Consider the following 15,893-nt stretch of genomic DNA (forward strand, 5'->3'; position numbering starts at 1 on the left):
GGACTGTTAATATCCCTATTTTAGTGGAGGAGGAAACTAGATCCAGGCAGGATAAAGAACTTTCAAAGTGTCAAATGAATATAGCAGGTCATACAAGTCTTAAAGGAGAAAACCCAGAGCATCATTATGAGAGGACCTGTCCCCTTTAGAAAGCACTTAATAGCAATTATCTCACCGTCCCTGTGGGAAGATCAGGCAGTATCTTTACCCAGAGATGAAGCCGCTGATGCTGAGGGGAAAGGTGGTATATATGGCATATTCTTACCAACTTTTCTATGTCATTGTCTGTCTTAGAAGGCGGGCACCATGCCCTTAGGTGTCGTACCTGCTCCTTCTGCCTAGAGCACGTGACAAACCTGTCTCGATACAGTAAGGAATCTAACCTAGAACATTGCCTTGTCACAATAGCAGGAACTAGAAGCCATCAGCAGAATGGTGACCAGGGTAAGTCCCTGACATGCATTTTCTTTTTGGAATTCATTGATCCTGGGACAACTGTCCCTCATGTGCAACATTATTTCTCTTGAAAACCAGCCCCCCACCTCAGCCTCAACACACACCCACTCCCATGCCAATAAAAGGGGCAAAGGCTGATTAAGCAGCTTGGGGCAGGCATCCTGCTATCAGCCCATTGAAGAAGGTCCACCCTGGCCTCCCTCCAGGAGAGGGTGCTCCCCTTCCCTCCTCTCCAGCAAGGCCCATCCTCCCCCTCATCCATCTTCCTTGGCTAAACTCTACGACTCTAAGAGGGGAAGGGAGGAAAGAGGAAATCCTTCTGTCCTAGGAGCCATTTTCATTAGCCACACCTCTACTCTGATAATTTCTTTTCCCTATTTATTTTATTTTGAATAATTGACCTTAACTATTTTCTTCACAGAAACTGAACAATGACACTTAAAAACTTTCAGATCATATCATTACCAAAGCAGCCAACAACCAGTCTATCCTTTAGACCCAAAATAAAAATATCACTACAAGAGATAAACCAGCAAATAATTACTCCTAACAGAAAAAAAAAGAGAGCAAATTGCCTTTGTCACCAGTGTTTTGTTTGAAATCTTACTTAAATTGTCCTGGGATAATTAGGTGTCAGGCACCCTTAGCATCTCTTTGAATATCCACCAGTCTTTCTTAGAGTAAGGGGGAGGATACTGGGGTCATGGGGGGGGGGGGCTTTCAGCTGGAGCTAGCTATTCAGGCCCCAGAGGTGATGCCGGGTGGGCAGGTCGAAGGACCCAGACTGGGTCCTGCAGGACCAGTCAAGATGGCCATTGACTTTAAGCAAAATGAAAATCAAACACAAGACAAGAAGAAGTGAGAGTAGAGTTTATTGAAGACATAGAGACAGAGCATCTGGGCAACTAAGAAAGGAAATGAGACAGAATTTGGTCTTTGCTTGGGGTCTGGGGTTTTTACTGAGAATTGTGGTCAGAGACACACGTCTTCCCAGGCATCCCAACACAGGAGGCGTGTTTAGGGGGTCCACTATAAGTCACTTATGCCCCAGAATCAGGCTTCCTGGTGAGTCAGTAGTCTTGGAAAACACTCTTGTTGATCCTGCCAGGTCACTCCTTAGATCTCACCTAGAGTGCTGGAAGACTCCAAAGAAATCATTAACTCCTTGCCCTTTACAAGGAGAACATGCATGATCTGTTCTATAAGGCGTCTGTAAGGCGGGGTGCAGGTCCTAGCAAGAACAGAAGCAGGGAAAGGAGCAAAAAAGCAGTCCTTTATAGGGTTTCTTGTTTTCCAGTCCCAGAGAGAGGGAGATAGGGAAAGAGAAGCCTCCTTAGGAAACAAAGCAGGGAGCAAAGCAGGGAGCCTGATGCGGGATTCGATCCCAGGACCCTGGGACTGTGACGCGAGACGAAGGCAGATGCTTAACTGAGTGAGCCACCCAGGTATCCCCACAACCTACCGTTTACTAATTTGTGAACACGATTATCAGTATCACACCTTCCCCATTCTCCCCATATATATATACATATTTTTTTTCATTTTCTATATTAATAAAACACAATCAATAAGAGACATTCACTGGTGAGCTAGGGGACACCACCGGTTGTGTGTTAATAGCTAAGACAGCCCGGCCCTGTGCTGCTTGAGGGTGTGTTTGGAGGGGGGGGGGAGCATTCAATAAGACCATTAAAAAAATACACAGAGAAAAGACTGTAAAGACCTGATGCTCTAAACCTTAAGAACCATGAAGGAGCAACTATTGTTAATGCTGGTGGTTTTGAGACACTTGTTCTAGACAAATGGCAGAATTCTCTTTAGGGAGAGAAAGCTCTTCAGTTTGAGGGGGAAAAAAAAATACTTGGTAAGATTTTGGTTGCTTAAAGACTGCCAATATAGGACTAATCTGAGTGGGAGAAGTTCAAACAAAGAGAGAGATGAAACTTCTCCGTATAAAGAACGGGCTGGTTATTAGTAGTACTCCTCTTGCTGCATTCCTCTGTGCCCAGGGAGGCTGACCTCCAGGACCGCATGACCCAGGTTCCCCTGCCCCTTGGCTTTCAGGTGGGTTCAGTCAATGAGAGGCACCTGCAGAAGAAAAGAGGAGGAGAGGAGAGAGAGATGTGTTTATCGCATCCCACCCCACTCCGTATCCCAATCCCTACTTCCCCAAGGGTCCAGTGTTGGCCGTCTTTCTCTGTGGCCTCAGCTCGTCATGGAGCTCGCTCTTCTGAGGCTCCAACCGTCACCAGATTCTCACCAGACTGGTCAGACCCAGCAGTGATAACATCCTCCCACCATTGCTAATCTCTGGGGATTTCACCATTTCTTGTTACTTCCCTTGGCCCGTGTTGATAACCCCTTCACTAAACTGTCTTGGGTCGAATCCTTCCATGCTCCATCTGCTTCTTGCTAGCCCCCGACTGCTACCAGCAAGTATGATCCTGTGATTTCTAGTAAGAAATACACGTTTAGTCTTTCTCCCAGCCCATGTTTCTGGCATAGAGCTCCTAAAATCCTTGGAATTTCTCAAGCAAGGAGAGCAGCAAGGATGCCTTTGTTATGCTAATGAAGACACTTTGGGACTCTGCCTAAGGATGGGGAGTGTTGTCAGGAAAATCAACCCTCTGTTTAGAGGGTTGGAAATTTCAGTACCACCCCAGTTCTGGGGGAGGGAAAGGTGCCCTTGAGTTCATGGCCAATGGCCCATGATTTCACCAATCGCGCCTATGTAACAAAGCCTCCATAAATCCCCCAGAGGACAGGGTTTGGGGAGTTTCAGTGTTGGTGAACACATGGAGATTTGGGGTATTGTTTATACAAGAAGGTCATGGAAATGCCAACTCCCTTCCCACATACCTTGCCCTGTGGCTCTCTTCTGCAGGCTTTTTCATATCCTTTAATATATTTTGTAATAAACCAATGATCTAGAGAGTAAACTTGGTTCCTGAGTCCTGTGAGCCCAAGAGGGGGTGGCGGGAATCTCTGATTTAGGTAACAACCTTGTGCAATTGACATCTGAGTGGATGAGAGACTTGTGGGACTGAGCCCTTAACCTGTGGGCTCTGATGCTGTCTCCAGATAGATAGTGTCTGGATTAAGTTGATTTCTAGAACACCTGGCTAGTGCCAGAGAATTGCTTGAGGGGATGCTGGGGGAGGGCCCCACATGCATTGGAATTGGGTGTAGAATCCTTAACAGGGGTATTCAATTGTCCCCTGACAAGGAAGTGAGTGGGGGCTCTGATCCTTTCAGAAGACGAGGGGGAAAGTTATCTAAAGGGAAAGAGCAAATGTGTCTAGTTAGGGGGTGTGAGAGACAGCCCTTGTGGATGGAACAGGCAGCTCCCAACAAATGAGTGGGCTGAGCTTTAAAATGTTTCCTGGTTCGGGTTGTGTTCTTCTTGTTTCATTGCTTTGGTTGTTTAACTTGTTTTATTTATTATAATTCTCCATTATCTCCATACCTGTAATAAAAATTTGCTGCACCAACAGACCATATGTTAATGGGACTTTGTTAAGTGCAGGAGACCAAGCAACTTTCACAGTTCATGGCAAAATGAAGGAGAAAATGGGGCAAACCAGCTCAGCAGGGGGATCAAAGTCAAATGATACCCGAGTTGCAGGTGCCTCTTGCCCAGGAAAGCCTGAGAACATGGGGGCAAGCATGGAGCTTGCTGCAGTTGAGTGGGGAGGGCAGCAAATATTTTGTTTGGCTCTGAAAGGGAAAGACAAACCCAGAGCATTCACATTCAGAGCTTCAGAAAAAACAACAGCAACAACTACAATAAAAACTATTTGATGATAGAATCACAGGGACATAAAAATCAAAGTAATCTTTGCCAGAAAGCTATGAAATCAATGTCTGAAAACTTTGTTCCAATTTAAAAATCAAACTTTTCAGGATTTTAAAAGAAATTAAATTGTATGTTCTGGATCTGGGAAAATAAAAGCAAAGGAAAACACAACAGGTATGAAAGACCAGCGCAGAGCACACACTTTCTCCTTGAAGCAGAACAGTTGGAAAGAGCAAATTTTGGGAATGTCGAGGCCTTGTCTGCCTCAGTAAGTCCAGGGTTTATGGTGACTTCTGTCACAAGCTTCCACTTAACAATAGTTTCTAAGCATGTACACATTTTTTTTTCCAGCATGTACACAATTTTTTAAGGAAAGAAGTTACGTAAAGCAAGGAGCAAATGTTCGGGAAGTCCACAGACGTGTTTTAAAAGTATGAACATTATGGAACGACTATCTTGCACGAGGCCCGTTTCAGTCCCTCTGAATTACACTCAAGCACGACAGGTGCTGGCTAATGAAGGATATGCATCGAGGACCATTCAGCCATTTAATTGTTCTTCTGCAGCATGACATGATTTTGTGAGTCTCTGCATAGGAGCATTTAATTAATGGGAAGGGTAAAAGAGTGCTAGGAGAGAATTGGCTTTCTTGCCCTGCCTTCCTCCCTTCTCCCTCCCTGTGCACACATGCGTATACATGGATGGGTGCGCAGGTGCCCACACACAGAATGAGCCATTATCCTCTAGCATTAGAGCCTTTTAGGAGCAGAGTGGAGTGACCGAGTTTCCCCAAGTCACCAGAGTTCAGCCTGAGCTGCAAAAGGTCATCCATCAGTGGTGTTAAGGACTTTCCTGCACTAGTCTCCACTTATCTGCCCAGCTTCGTAACCACCCACTTGCCCCTAAAAGCATCCTGGTCTCCAGCTGATTCTCCAATTGATTTTATTTATTCAAAAATAGTGACTGCCCCTTCTGTGTGCTCAGGGCATCTCCTATTGCTCACAGATCTTACACACATACTTAAATTATCTGTCCCTGGACTGTGAGTGCCTAACTCGGGCTTGACATAGACATTCACTGAATCTAAAACTAGGAGCTAGTGAAGAAATGAACTGAATGAAGTTCCCCTTCTCACAGCCTCACTTCACAATTTGACAAAAAGGTTGTTCTGCATTCTTTTATTCACACTCAAGTTACTAACCCTGAATAACATTCTGTTCTCAGATCTGTAGGGCTAGTTTCAGGGCTCAGAAAAGATCCATATTATGAATCTTTGCTTGGACCCTCCTCACAGTCTGCTTTATATTTATATTATATTTCTATAATGTTTAAAGCCTCTCTTTAAACAGTGTTACACTAAAACATGCTGAAATTAACTACCAACAGACACAGTGGAGAAGACATGGGAATAACCCTGTAGTCTGAATTCTGCAACAAACTAGCCATGACCATGATTAAGAAACTATCCATTCTTACATTTCATGCTCTCATTGGATCCAAAAGAACTTTGACTAAGTGATCTCATTCATCCAAGAATAATAAATAGCAGGACACCTACTTTGTGTTGGTCTTGGGTTACCATACTGGAGTTCACAGGAGGGGGATGGTAGACAGACATATACAGAAGACTATAATTATGCTTCATTTTGCTAAGTGAGGTGACAAAGAGCAGGGATAAAGACAGATGTGGCTGCCTAAAGGTCTGTCTCAAAGGACAAGGCAGTGTTAGCCAGGCTTGGGGAGGGTGGTGAAAGGCACCTCTGGACAGTAAATTCCCTGGGAGAAAATTAGAGCATTGCAAACAATGGTGGAATGAATGAAAGGATGCAAGACACATTCCAGAAAGGTCGATCCCAGGAGCAGTCATACTGCCCTGGGGTTCCCTCAACCCAGCACAACTCCAGGATAGGTGGACACTATGGGGACCAGTAAGGGGACCTAGTTTAGGTCTGGGGCTGTCATTGGGATGGATGTCTGAGGAATGGCATTTTTGTTAACATCTGAGGGTAGGTAGGAGTCTGGCATCAAGAAGGGCACCCAGGGGAGGACCTGGTGCAGGGATGGAGTTGACGTACTGAGGGCCAGCCCCCCACCCCCTCACTCTGTTTTCCTGTAATGGGAGCTTCCTTCTCCCATTTGATCTTCACATTTTCCAATCCCCCCATGGCTCTCTGCAGTACATATGAACATGGCCAGCCCTAGAGAGCAGAGATGGAGTTTCCAGACCTTGACAACCTGGTGTCTGGTCCTGTCCTTGCACACAGAGGCCTGTACTCACAACTTGTTCCCCCGGGAATGATAAGGCTCATTATTTGCAATCACGACATAAAAATGCACCTGAAATTCAGGAGAATTTCAGAAGAAGCAAAGGCTCATTTCCAGTAGTCCAAACCCCATTCTTTTATTTGGATTTTCACAGGTCAGTTTTCCTTAAGGGCAATGGGGCCATGACAACATTCTCTAGACCAGAAGAGCAAGTTGTGAATTTATTTCCCTGGATGCTCTACTGGTTACAGTGAAAACCTCCCAACCCTCCTCAGTGATAAAATGGATAGAATTCCTGGAAGAAACCCTAGGAATAAGATAGTCCTCTGGACCCCAGAAGGCAGTGTGTTTGCCCAACAGGGTGCCCACCTTGTGTTTGTGTGCTTGTGAACAAAGCACATCCTGATTTGCAAAAGTTTTTACAAACAACCCAAAATCATTTATGTGAAAAAACGAAATGCATACTGTCCCCATCTCTTGACGTTGAAAGGGCGAGGACACTGTTAGAAACAGTCTACATCCTGTGTCGTGACAAGCAGAAGGATGCTAACACAGGACAGTGTCCTGATCAACGCTTTCTCCGGGAGCTACTTTTTCCTCCAGCTACCCTGTCCACACGCCAGTGCCGTTGGCAGAATCATGAGAAGAGTAATTCTCCTGGAAGGTGAGGACCCGATCAGTCTATGTGAAGAAGAACAGAAATGTCTTTCCTTTTCAAACTATGAAAATGATCTCGACCCTCCAAGCAAGTTAGTTGAATTGAAAGTATTAGCAGCCTATGGTGAGCCAAAAAGGCATTGTGGACCCATAGCAGATCTAGCCATACTGAAGTACTCTGAGTCCTTCCACAACGAGATCTACTGCTGCAGCTGAGTTTTCCTGAAACACTGAATGTGGATGGCTAATGTTTTTTGAAAACACACGAGGTTTTTACATAATTTAACTCTTAAAATAGACTTAAACAGCAACTGCACAAATTACTCTTTTTGGAAAAATCTAGTTATGACTAGTAAGAAATGTGATCCTCGTAGAAGGTTACCTTAATCAAAACTGATACGTCATTTTATAGCTGAAGGGTTTCTGTGTTTTCATCATTGACTGTATGTGTTGTTTTTGTTATGATGAGCAAGAATAAGCAGTTACCTGGTCATCGAGGTACATGGCTAAATTGGGGGGGACCTGAGTGCTGCTGTCCGTTGGGTGGTCACCTCTTGGTTTCAGCTCAGGTCATGATCTCCAGGTTGTAAGATCGAGCCCAGAATCTGGCTCAGCACGATGTCTGCTAGAGATTCTCTCTCCCTGTCCCCCTGCCCCTCCCACCCTGCTCTCTCTTTCTCTCTCTCAAATAAATAAATAAATATATTTTTAAACAAAGGTATATGGCAAGATTTTTTAAACTTGTTATTGATGAAAGAATATAATTATCATAATGAAACAATAAGCAAAAATGCCACTTGTGTATACCTGTAGGGAGAACTCTGGGCTAACCCTCGACTCCAGGCTAGTGCCAGACCCCTGGACCCAAGGAAAAAGCCAAGCTCGACCCATTCTCTGTATTTCAGGGACCTTATTCCCAGGGTCAGTGAACCTGTTCATCAACGAGGCATTATTTCAGGTCCTGGGAACTTGGCAATAGCTAAGACACAGTCCCTGCCTTCATTCAGCTTTAGGTGGAATGGAGGATAGAAATAAGGAAACATGGTGTGTGGGAAAACTATTCTGAGGGAAACCACAGGTGCTGGAAGCTCAAAGGAGCAGCACCTCACTCAGGCTTACAGGGTCCAAGAAGCCTCCTAGAAGGAAGGACAGTCTAAGCTGAGAACCCAAGGATGAGCTGAGCTTATTCAGGCAGGGAGAGAGCAAGAGAGAGGAATCCCAGGAGGAAAGAACAGCATGAGCAAAGGCCTGGAGAGAGGGCTCACTTAAGGAACCAGAAGTTAGCACATGGACCCTTTGTAAATTCAGACCCCTTGCTCTGGGTCTCTGGGTAAGAAATCAATTAAATAAACCCTACTAAAACTCTTTGAAAGAGCCATCCAGAAAATAGTGATAGGCATTTCTGAACAGTTGATGAAAGTCCTTGGGTTGTAAATCAATATATTTTCACGGAAGCAGATCTGGTAGCTTCCGGAGCTTCTCTGTGTTTCTAACCGGAAGTGGTTGCCGCAATCTGTGACTTCCACCAGGACAGGAGGTGAGCTGCGGGGAAGGAAGCAAAGGGAGCAGGAAGGAGCTGAGCAGACAGGCAGTGCAGGGAATCAAGGGTCTGCTGCCCCGAGATGGGCAAACCCACCCATGCTACACATCAGAACAGCAGACAATCAAATTGAGGGCATGGAATCTTCCTAACCTTGTTATCACAAACCCTTTCTAGCCATTACATTCAATTACATGAAAGAGGCTGGAAGGTTAATACAAACCCTGAACGTTGCTGAATAGTTAACAAAATCACAATACAGGAATTCAATGACCACAATCAATTATTAATGTAAAATCTGATTTAGTACTGGAGAATAGTGTCACCATGTTCCTACCTCTCTAAGTGATGAACTGCTCTTTCCATTCAACAAATATCTGAGTGCCTACTACATGCTGCATGGGAGATGCGAAACACTGGGAATATAAAGATAAAAAGATATACTCCTCGACCTCGGTGGATAAGAAGGAAATCCCTACAAAAAGCTCGGGGAGAAAATAGTACCATTTAGCCATGTTTTCTGTGGTCTTCCTTCCTGAATGCTTGTTTCTTTTGTGTTCCCTTTTTTTGGTCATTTGTCTAGAAATCCTCCCTCATTGTCCTAGAGTTTTATGGCCTGACAGGTCCTTAGAGATCATATAGCTTTTTTTTTGTTTCCAGACCAGAGGATCCAAAGTTTCCTTGGCAGTGCCTCATGGGTTGCCTGTTGATAAATGACTCATAGTTCTATGTGTATTCATTCATTCATTTGACAAAGTTTGGAAGACCTGCTTCTTCTAGCATCAGCACAAGGCATTGAAGATGTAGCAGTGAGCAAAATAACAGAGGTCTGAAAGTTCACAGAGGTCCCCGTAGTATGTGGCATTTAGAGTCCATGCGGAAAGAAATTAATGAAACCATATCACCAATGTAGACTTAGGGCTGTGACACATGTATGAAGCAAGGGTACATCTCACATGAGTGTTGGATAAATCCAGGATCTGACCCAGTCCAGGAGGTTCAGAAAAGGTTGCCCAGGGAAGCGGGGTGGGACCAAAGGACTGAAAGAGGGGTGTGCATTAGATAGGAGGGATGATGTGTGCAAATGTCTCAAGGTGGGAGGAATTGTGGTGTTTTCAAGAGGAAGGAAGAAAGCTATGGATGGAGTCCCAAGAATGAGGTGGGTTGTAAAGCAAAATGAAGCAGGTAGGTAGGGGCCACTAAGCCCCTTTAAGCATTAGGGGTTTCATGCCCAGAAGCATGGGAAGCCGTGGAAAAGGACAGTAGATTGAAGCACAGGGTTGATGAGAGGATCACATTTGAACCTGAAAAGTTCCCTCTGGCCACAGTGTGGAGAACGTATTGAGGGCACTGCATATGGAGCCGGGCTTGGCAAGGGAGCTATTGGAGTGGTTCAGGCAAGACACGACGCTGTGTGGACCCAGGAGCTGGTGGTAGAGAAGTAGGTATAGCAGGTATGAACTGTCTTGTGACTCCCAAGGGGGCAGGAAATGCTCCATTTCTTTTTTTAGAAATCAAACCACAGTTGGCTCCAAGTGACCACTCACCGATTGAGAGTGAGTGACAACGTGGAGCCAGATTTTATTTCATTGTCATGGGTCCCCATGTGATGCCATGGAGGGCCACCCATCTCTGGGGTCACTCTAGTATTCACACATAAAAAAATTAAGCAGGGATGTCAGAATTCTTGCATGCCTTGCAGTCTGTTTCCATCTAGAGAAGGCTAAGCTGTGTCTATCATTTGATTCTAAAAGGAATTTGGATCTGCATGACCCAAAATGCCAGCCATCTGTCCTTGTCTAAAAGTCAAAAACATAATAAGAGAGAGGCACAGACACTTGAAAATATTTGTTCCAACCTATTTGAACAGACACACACACACACACACGCACACACGCAAAATAGCAAAATAGATTGCTTGTAAATTATAGCTCTTTTGGCTTCTGGCTTTTCAGTTGCTATAAAAGTTTCCAATCATTGCCAGAGGAAGGCATTCTCTACGGTTTAAAATAAACCCGAACAACCTACCTGCAAATCCACATGCGGTCTCTTTTCTATAGCAAAGCTGCCAGTCAGTTCACGGTGGCCTGTGCTTTGTGTCTTACCCAGCGTAGGCCATTTGGAAGTGGACCGCTCTGCTAGTGGGATCAGCGCCCCCACCCCCAACCCCAGCTTGGCCATGCAGACAAACTCTCGCTATGGTTCCCAGGATGAAGGTGCCGGGCATCTCCGCGGCCTCCGCCAACAGAGGTCCTGCACCCCAGGCGCTGCTGGAAGCACAGGGCAGGGCTCTACTCCTCGCCCAAACTGTACAAACCTGTCTCCCCTGCTAAACACGTTCGCCCTTTCCCCTCCCACCTCCTGCTCTTCTTGGCTACGTAATTCTTATTAGCCTTGGTAGTTCATATAAAGAGTTGTGCCATTTGGGGTTAGGGATGATTTGGGGGGCCACCTACCCCCACTTCCTAGGGGAAGGTGACAGCTTAGATCAGAAAAAAAGCTGTCCAGGTCAAGTGCCCAGAGCCCCTGGGCAGAGGAGCCCACAACTCTGAAACCCAAAGGTCCAAGGGAAGAGGAAAGATACCTTTTTCCATTACTAGGGAATGGAAACTGCATTCCACTGCAGAAAAAAAAAAAAGAAAGAAAACAAAAAACCAGAAACCGAGGTGCTAATTAATCAGTGAGTCACGCTGTGTCTGGTACTGCTTGGCTCCATCCACTGTCGTCTCCCTTCCCTTGAGGAGGATACGCTTCCATGGTCACCAAGTCCACAGCCTAGGTTGGGAAGACTTGGGTTCCTGCTGTTGCCACAGCTCTCGGCATGGTTCTTTGCCTGGAGGCCTTTGCACCACCTGACCACTCTTCAGAGGAGTTGAACTGGTTGGACAGAGGATGCATACCTGAGGGTTCCTGCGTGTGACCATGTGGGTATGCTTTGGTCAGGACCCCTGGCCCAGGGGGGAAATAGGCACTGTGATCCAGGCCACACTCAGCTGCAAAAAGCCATTCCACCAGCCGGGGTGCAAGAACCCCTTTTTTGAATCCACCCACTCAGAGACAGTCTTTTCTATAATCATTTTCCCAGACAGGGCGTCTGCTTCTAGTTCACAGAAAGGCACTGATGGCGGGATCAGGGGCTCTGGGCACTTGACCTGCACTCCTGCTCAGAGGTGAGACTGATCCCCCAAAACTCTGTCCCAAGCCAATTCTGTATACTGGATGAGGGGTACCCCAGCTGGGGTAGGATCTATAAGGTAGGATCTTAAAAGATATAAAGGGGCTGAGAGGGCAATGCAGGGACAGAGCACAGAGATATGGGAGTACGTGAGAGGAGTGGAGCTGGTTAGTGGCATGACAGCATGGCCGGGTCACGGTGGAGATGAGGCCTGGGTAGGGAGCCATGAGTGCCTGTTCCCTGAAGCCAACTACTAGGGTGCCCATATACCCCAGACCTGAGAGGAGTGACCACCAGGCTCCGTCAGGTGCTGAGCAGCACCTGCCAACTCCTGGCCATTGCATGGCCCTGATATTTCCTTTAACCTGTCTTTTACCCTAATAAGGGAACATATCACTTGGGGGCAGCCTAAGGGTTTTCTTAGTCCCGGCAACCTAAAGGAGCACAGTCACCAGCACAAAGTGTGGGAGTGAACAAACAACACAGAAGCCCAAGGAGGGTAGGAAACACCCCCTCCATAACACATTGGAGACCTAGGCCACACCTGCTGCAGTATGAACTTGCCTCTGCTAGCCAGTTTAGGTCCTGAACTCCTGTGCAGAGCTTCTCAACTAGGACTTTCTGTCTCACCTCCACTCACAGCCTGTCCTACTACCCATGTCATTGCTCTGCACCGGGAGAGCAGATAACAAAAAGTAGGGCTGTGGATTTATCAAGCTTCTATTCTTTTTTTTTTTTTTTGGATTCCATTTATTTGAGAGAAAGCAAGCAGAAGCAAAGGCAGAGGAAGGCAGAGAGTGAAGCAGGCTCCCCACTGAGCAGGGAGCCCAATGCAGGGCTCTATCTCAGGATCCTGGGATCATGACCTGAGCTGAAGGCAGTTGCCTAACCGACTGAGCCACCCAGCACTCTGCACTTCCTTCATTGCACTTCTCACTTGCAATCCTTGTTTGCTCGTTTGCTTTATGCTTGGCCCCTCCACCACGTAATGAGCTTCTGGAGGACAGGGACCCTCTACGTGGTGTCCTTCATGTCCAACATCCTCTCGTATCTACTTAATGAATCGAATTGAACGTGCCATGGTATGTACCTAAGGAACCTGTTTTCTACAGAATAACCACCTTGGTGGGTGCTTTTCCCTCAACATTTGGGAACAAGGCTTTTAGAATCATCCTCAGAAAATTAGTTTAAAGAGGCTTCATAAGAAAAAGAAGACTTCATGTTTTAGGCAACCAACAGTAAATGAAAAGCCGTACCGTCCTAATATACCCCAAATCAGCGAAAATCCAGCTGTTTAGAGAAATGCTTTTAAGTGGCTGACTCTTGCATTTTTAATTCCCAAACTTTCTACTTTTCTGGCCTCTACATATGCAAATTTGGGAAAGCCAGAGCGCTGACCCTCTGTTAAGAGCTGAAGTTTCCCGCGCATCTGTCCTAATGCAAGAAAGTTGTATTTCCAGATATGCTCACACATTTTCTTTCTGATGGAAAAAAACCCCACTGGCGATACTTAAAATCCATATGATGGTTTTGGTCTCACATTTATTGTCAATACTCAGACCTTCATTCTGGAACTGAGTTATTCATACTTGATGTGGATGTGCTTGGACAACAGAGAGAATTCATCAGTTTTGGGGTTTCTGAGTCCTATCATCTCCCCCCAAGTCACGTGGGTAACTCTCTGACAGGGACTTGGGCCAGTTGTGGGAATATGTAAATTGCACCATGGGACCCTAATCACTGTCAACCCAAGAGCCCCCAGGCTGACTCACAGCTCCAACCTCCTTGGCAGCTGGCCACTTCAGCCCAGGTTTTCTATGTGTTCCCTGCACTCAACGGGATACTTAGCTTCCCCAAGGAATTAATTAAATGGGCTTCGGGTCAGAATAAAACACCTTGATGTTGCCCTGAAGGCTTTGAAATCCTCTGGGGCAATGGGAGATTTTTCCCAGCAGCAGTTTTACTGAGTGTTATAAGGCAGAGCAAGCCCTTTCCAGGTCATGGCACCATTTCCCAGGACTCCACACATAGTGAGGCCAAGGTCACAGGGCTGGCAGAGCAAGGCAGGGGGTGCGGGCTGGCACAGAGAACCAGTGAGCCTGTGTGCCCATCCTGCGGCTTTGCTCCTAGTGGGAACTGCACCTGCAGAGCTCCGCACCTTGGTGGTCAGAGTTGACCCCACCACCACGGGACACATAAGCAGGGCAGAGAACACCGGCCTGGAAACCAGATGCTCTGGGATCTCTTCCCCATACTGCTGACCCTGGGAAGGCGGGACTGGGGACCTGGGCTATCTCGACATTCCTCGTTCTTCATGTCCACGTGACCCCAAAGCTACCCAGGGCCATGCTTATCCTAAGAGCCCCCCTGGGGTCTGATTTGGTTCCTGGTTCCTGACCCAACCTGCTGGCACCCATGCTCTGGCAACACTGAGGTGGGGGGCCTGGCTGGGGTGGGGGTGGACAGCACAGCACACGTGACAGAGACTAAGGAATGTGCAGCCAGGGGTAACAATCCTGAAACTTCTCTGGTGACATTCACGCCCAGCCCTGTCTTGAGACTCACGCCCTACTTCCCTCAGCCCTGCTTCCTGCTCCATCACGCTAGACTTTTCATAGTTTTGGTTTTATGGGTTTTTTTGTGTCTTGTTGTTTGTTTGTTTTTTTAGACTTTGCATAGTTTTTAAGCAAGTCATGCTTCCACGCCCGTGGTTCATTTTCCACCGGCCAGTGTGAATACTTTTCTTGAGAAATACAATTCTTTGCTGCACAAATCTGCTAGATGAGATTAATTGTAATTTGTATTTTTTTTAAAGTCCTCACAGATTTTTAAACCTTATATCTTTGCCAACAGTGGCAAATGTATGACCAGAAACGGGGTTCCATCTGTAGGGAAATGGGCACCAGACATCGAGCCAACCGCTTTACTCTAGCCATTTTATTACTCTAGCGAATGGGTATCAACATCCCCACTTACAGATGAGAAACCTCTGGCTTCAAAGACAAGCCACTTGCCCCCAGTCACACGAAATAGCAGTGACCATCAATAGCAAAGACAAGAGTACCATGGTTTTGTCTGGAGGAATTTGTGCTAAGATGTATCCATATGTTTAAAATACTTCTTTATCATTATAAACGTGGGGACTAGAGCCTAGGAGCTACAAGGAACCATCCCCCTACCAGACGACAAAGCCTGGAAAAGACACAGCAGTGGACACACTGCTGGGCTCACAGAGCAACAACTAGCTGGGTAGGGGATTCTGCGGCAGGGGCAGGGGGGTGGGGAGGTTGGGGGTACGGCTCGTCTGTAGGGAATTGCTGGTAACAGCAATGTTATGGAGAAATGGAGCCAGACAGAGGTCAGGAAAGAGACCACCCCCCCGCACCCGCCTCCCGCAATGAGCCTGTCCTCCCCATAAGAGCTGAAAACAATGAGTGATGCTCCCTGTCTTCTGGCAGAAGACAAAGCAAGTGCTCTCTGCAGGTCCGCACTCCCCGTCCGGGTTGTAAGCCCACAATATCCACACAGATTGATCAAGCAGTGGCCTCATGGTCCGAGGTAACCAAATCCAAGAGAGCAAGGCACTGTGAGTCAGAGTGAGCGGAAACAAGGGACAGCAGATACAGACGGCCAGGGGCAGTGGCCATTGGAGTTGTCAGAGAAGACAGACTTGCTACGGATCGGTGATATAAGAAATAAAAAAATTCAGCCATGAAGATTATCAGCAAGACATGATTAGGAAAAGTAAGGTGAAATTTTAAAAATCAAAATTCTAGAAATGAGAACAATACCATAAGAGTTCCAATAAAAACATAACGGAAGGGTCAAATAGGGGATTAGACAGTTGGAGGAAGAACCATAAATGAAGGTTTGTACCTGATTACCTGGAACGAAAGGATGTCGAAGATATTAAAGAGGTGATAAGAGAGAGGGATGAGACACCGCATCAGAATTACAGCCGGAGAGGAGAGAGAGAATTTTTCAGGATTGAGGAAAAAAAGTGA

The 15,893-nt window shown here is 46.3% G+C and overlaps 2 protein-coding genes across 7 annotated transcripts in view; one reads left to right on the top strand and one right to left on the bottom strand.

The window, feature by feature from the left end:
* LOC309848515 (ligand of Numb protein X 2-like) overlaps positions 1-15,893 on the top strand; it is a gene marked incomplete at its 5' end in the record, with an annotated part of 385,857 nt that overhangs the window by 347,846 nt on the left and 22,118 nt on the right. The window lies entirely within an intron of this gene.
* Positions 1,312-15,893, bottom strand: part of LOC309848532 (uncharacterized protein) — a gene marked incomplete at its 5' end in the record, with an annotated part of 35,991 nt that continues 21,409 nt past the window's right edge. For all 6 annotated transcript variants that reach the window (XR_014303101.1, XR_014303102.1, XR_014303103.1 and 3 more), the window contains one exon: positions 1,312-2,544. Coding sequence is in view for 2 of the 6 variants with exons in the window: in XM_082700233.1 (XP_082556359.1) it covers positions 2,527-2,544 (18 nt within the window). The remainder of the gene's footprint in view (positions 2,545-15,893) is intronic.

Source organism: Mustela nivalis, assembly GCF_964662115.1.
Source record: "Mustela nivalis genome assembly, chromosome: 15".
Taxonomy (NCBI): Eukaryota; Metazoa; Chordata; class Mammalia; order Carnivora; family Mustelidae; genus Mustela; species Mustela nivalis.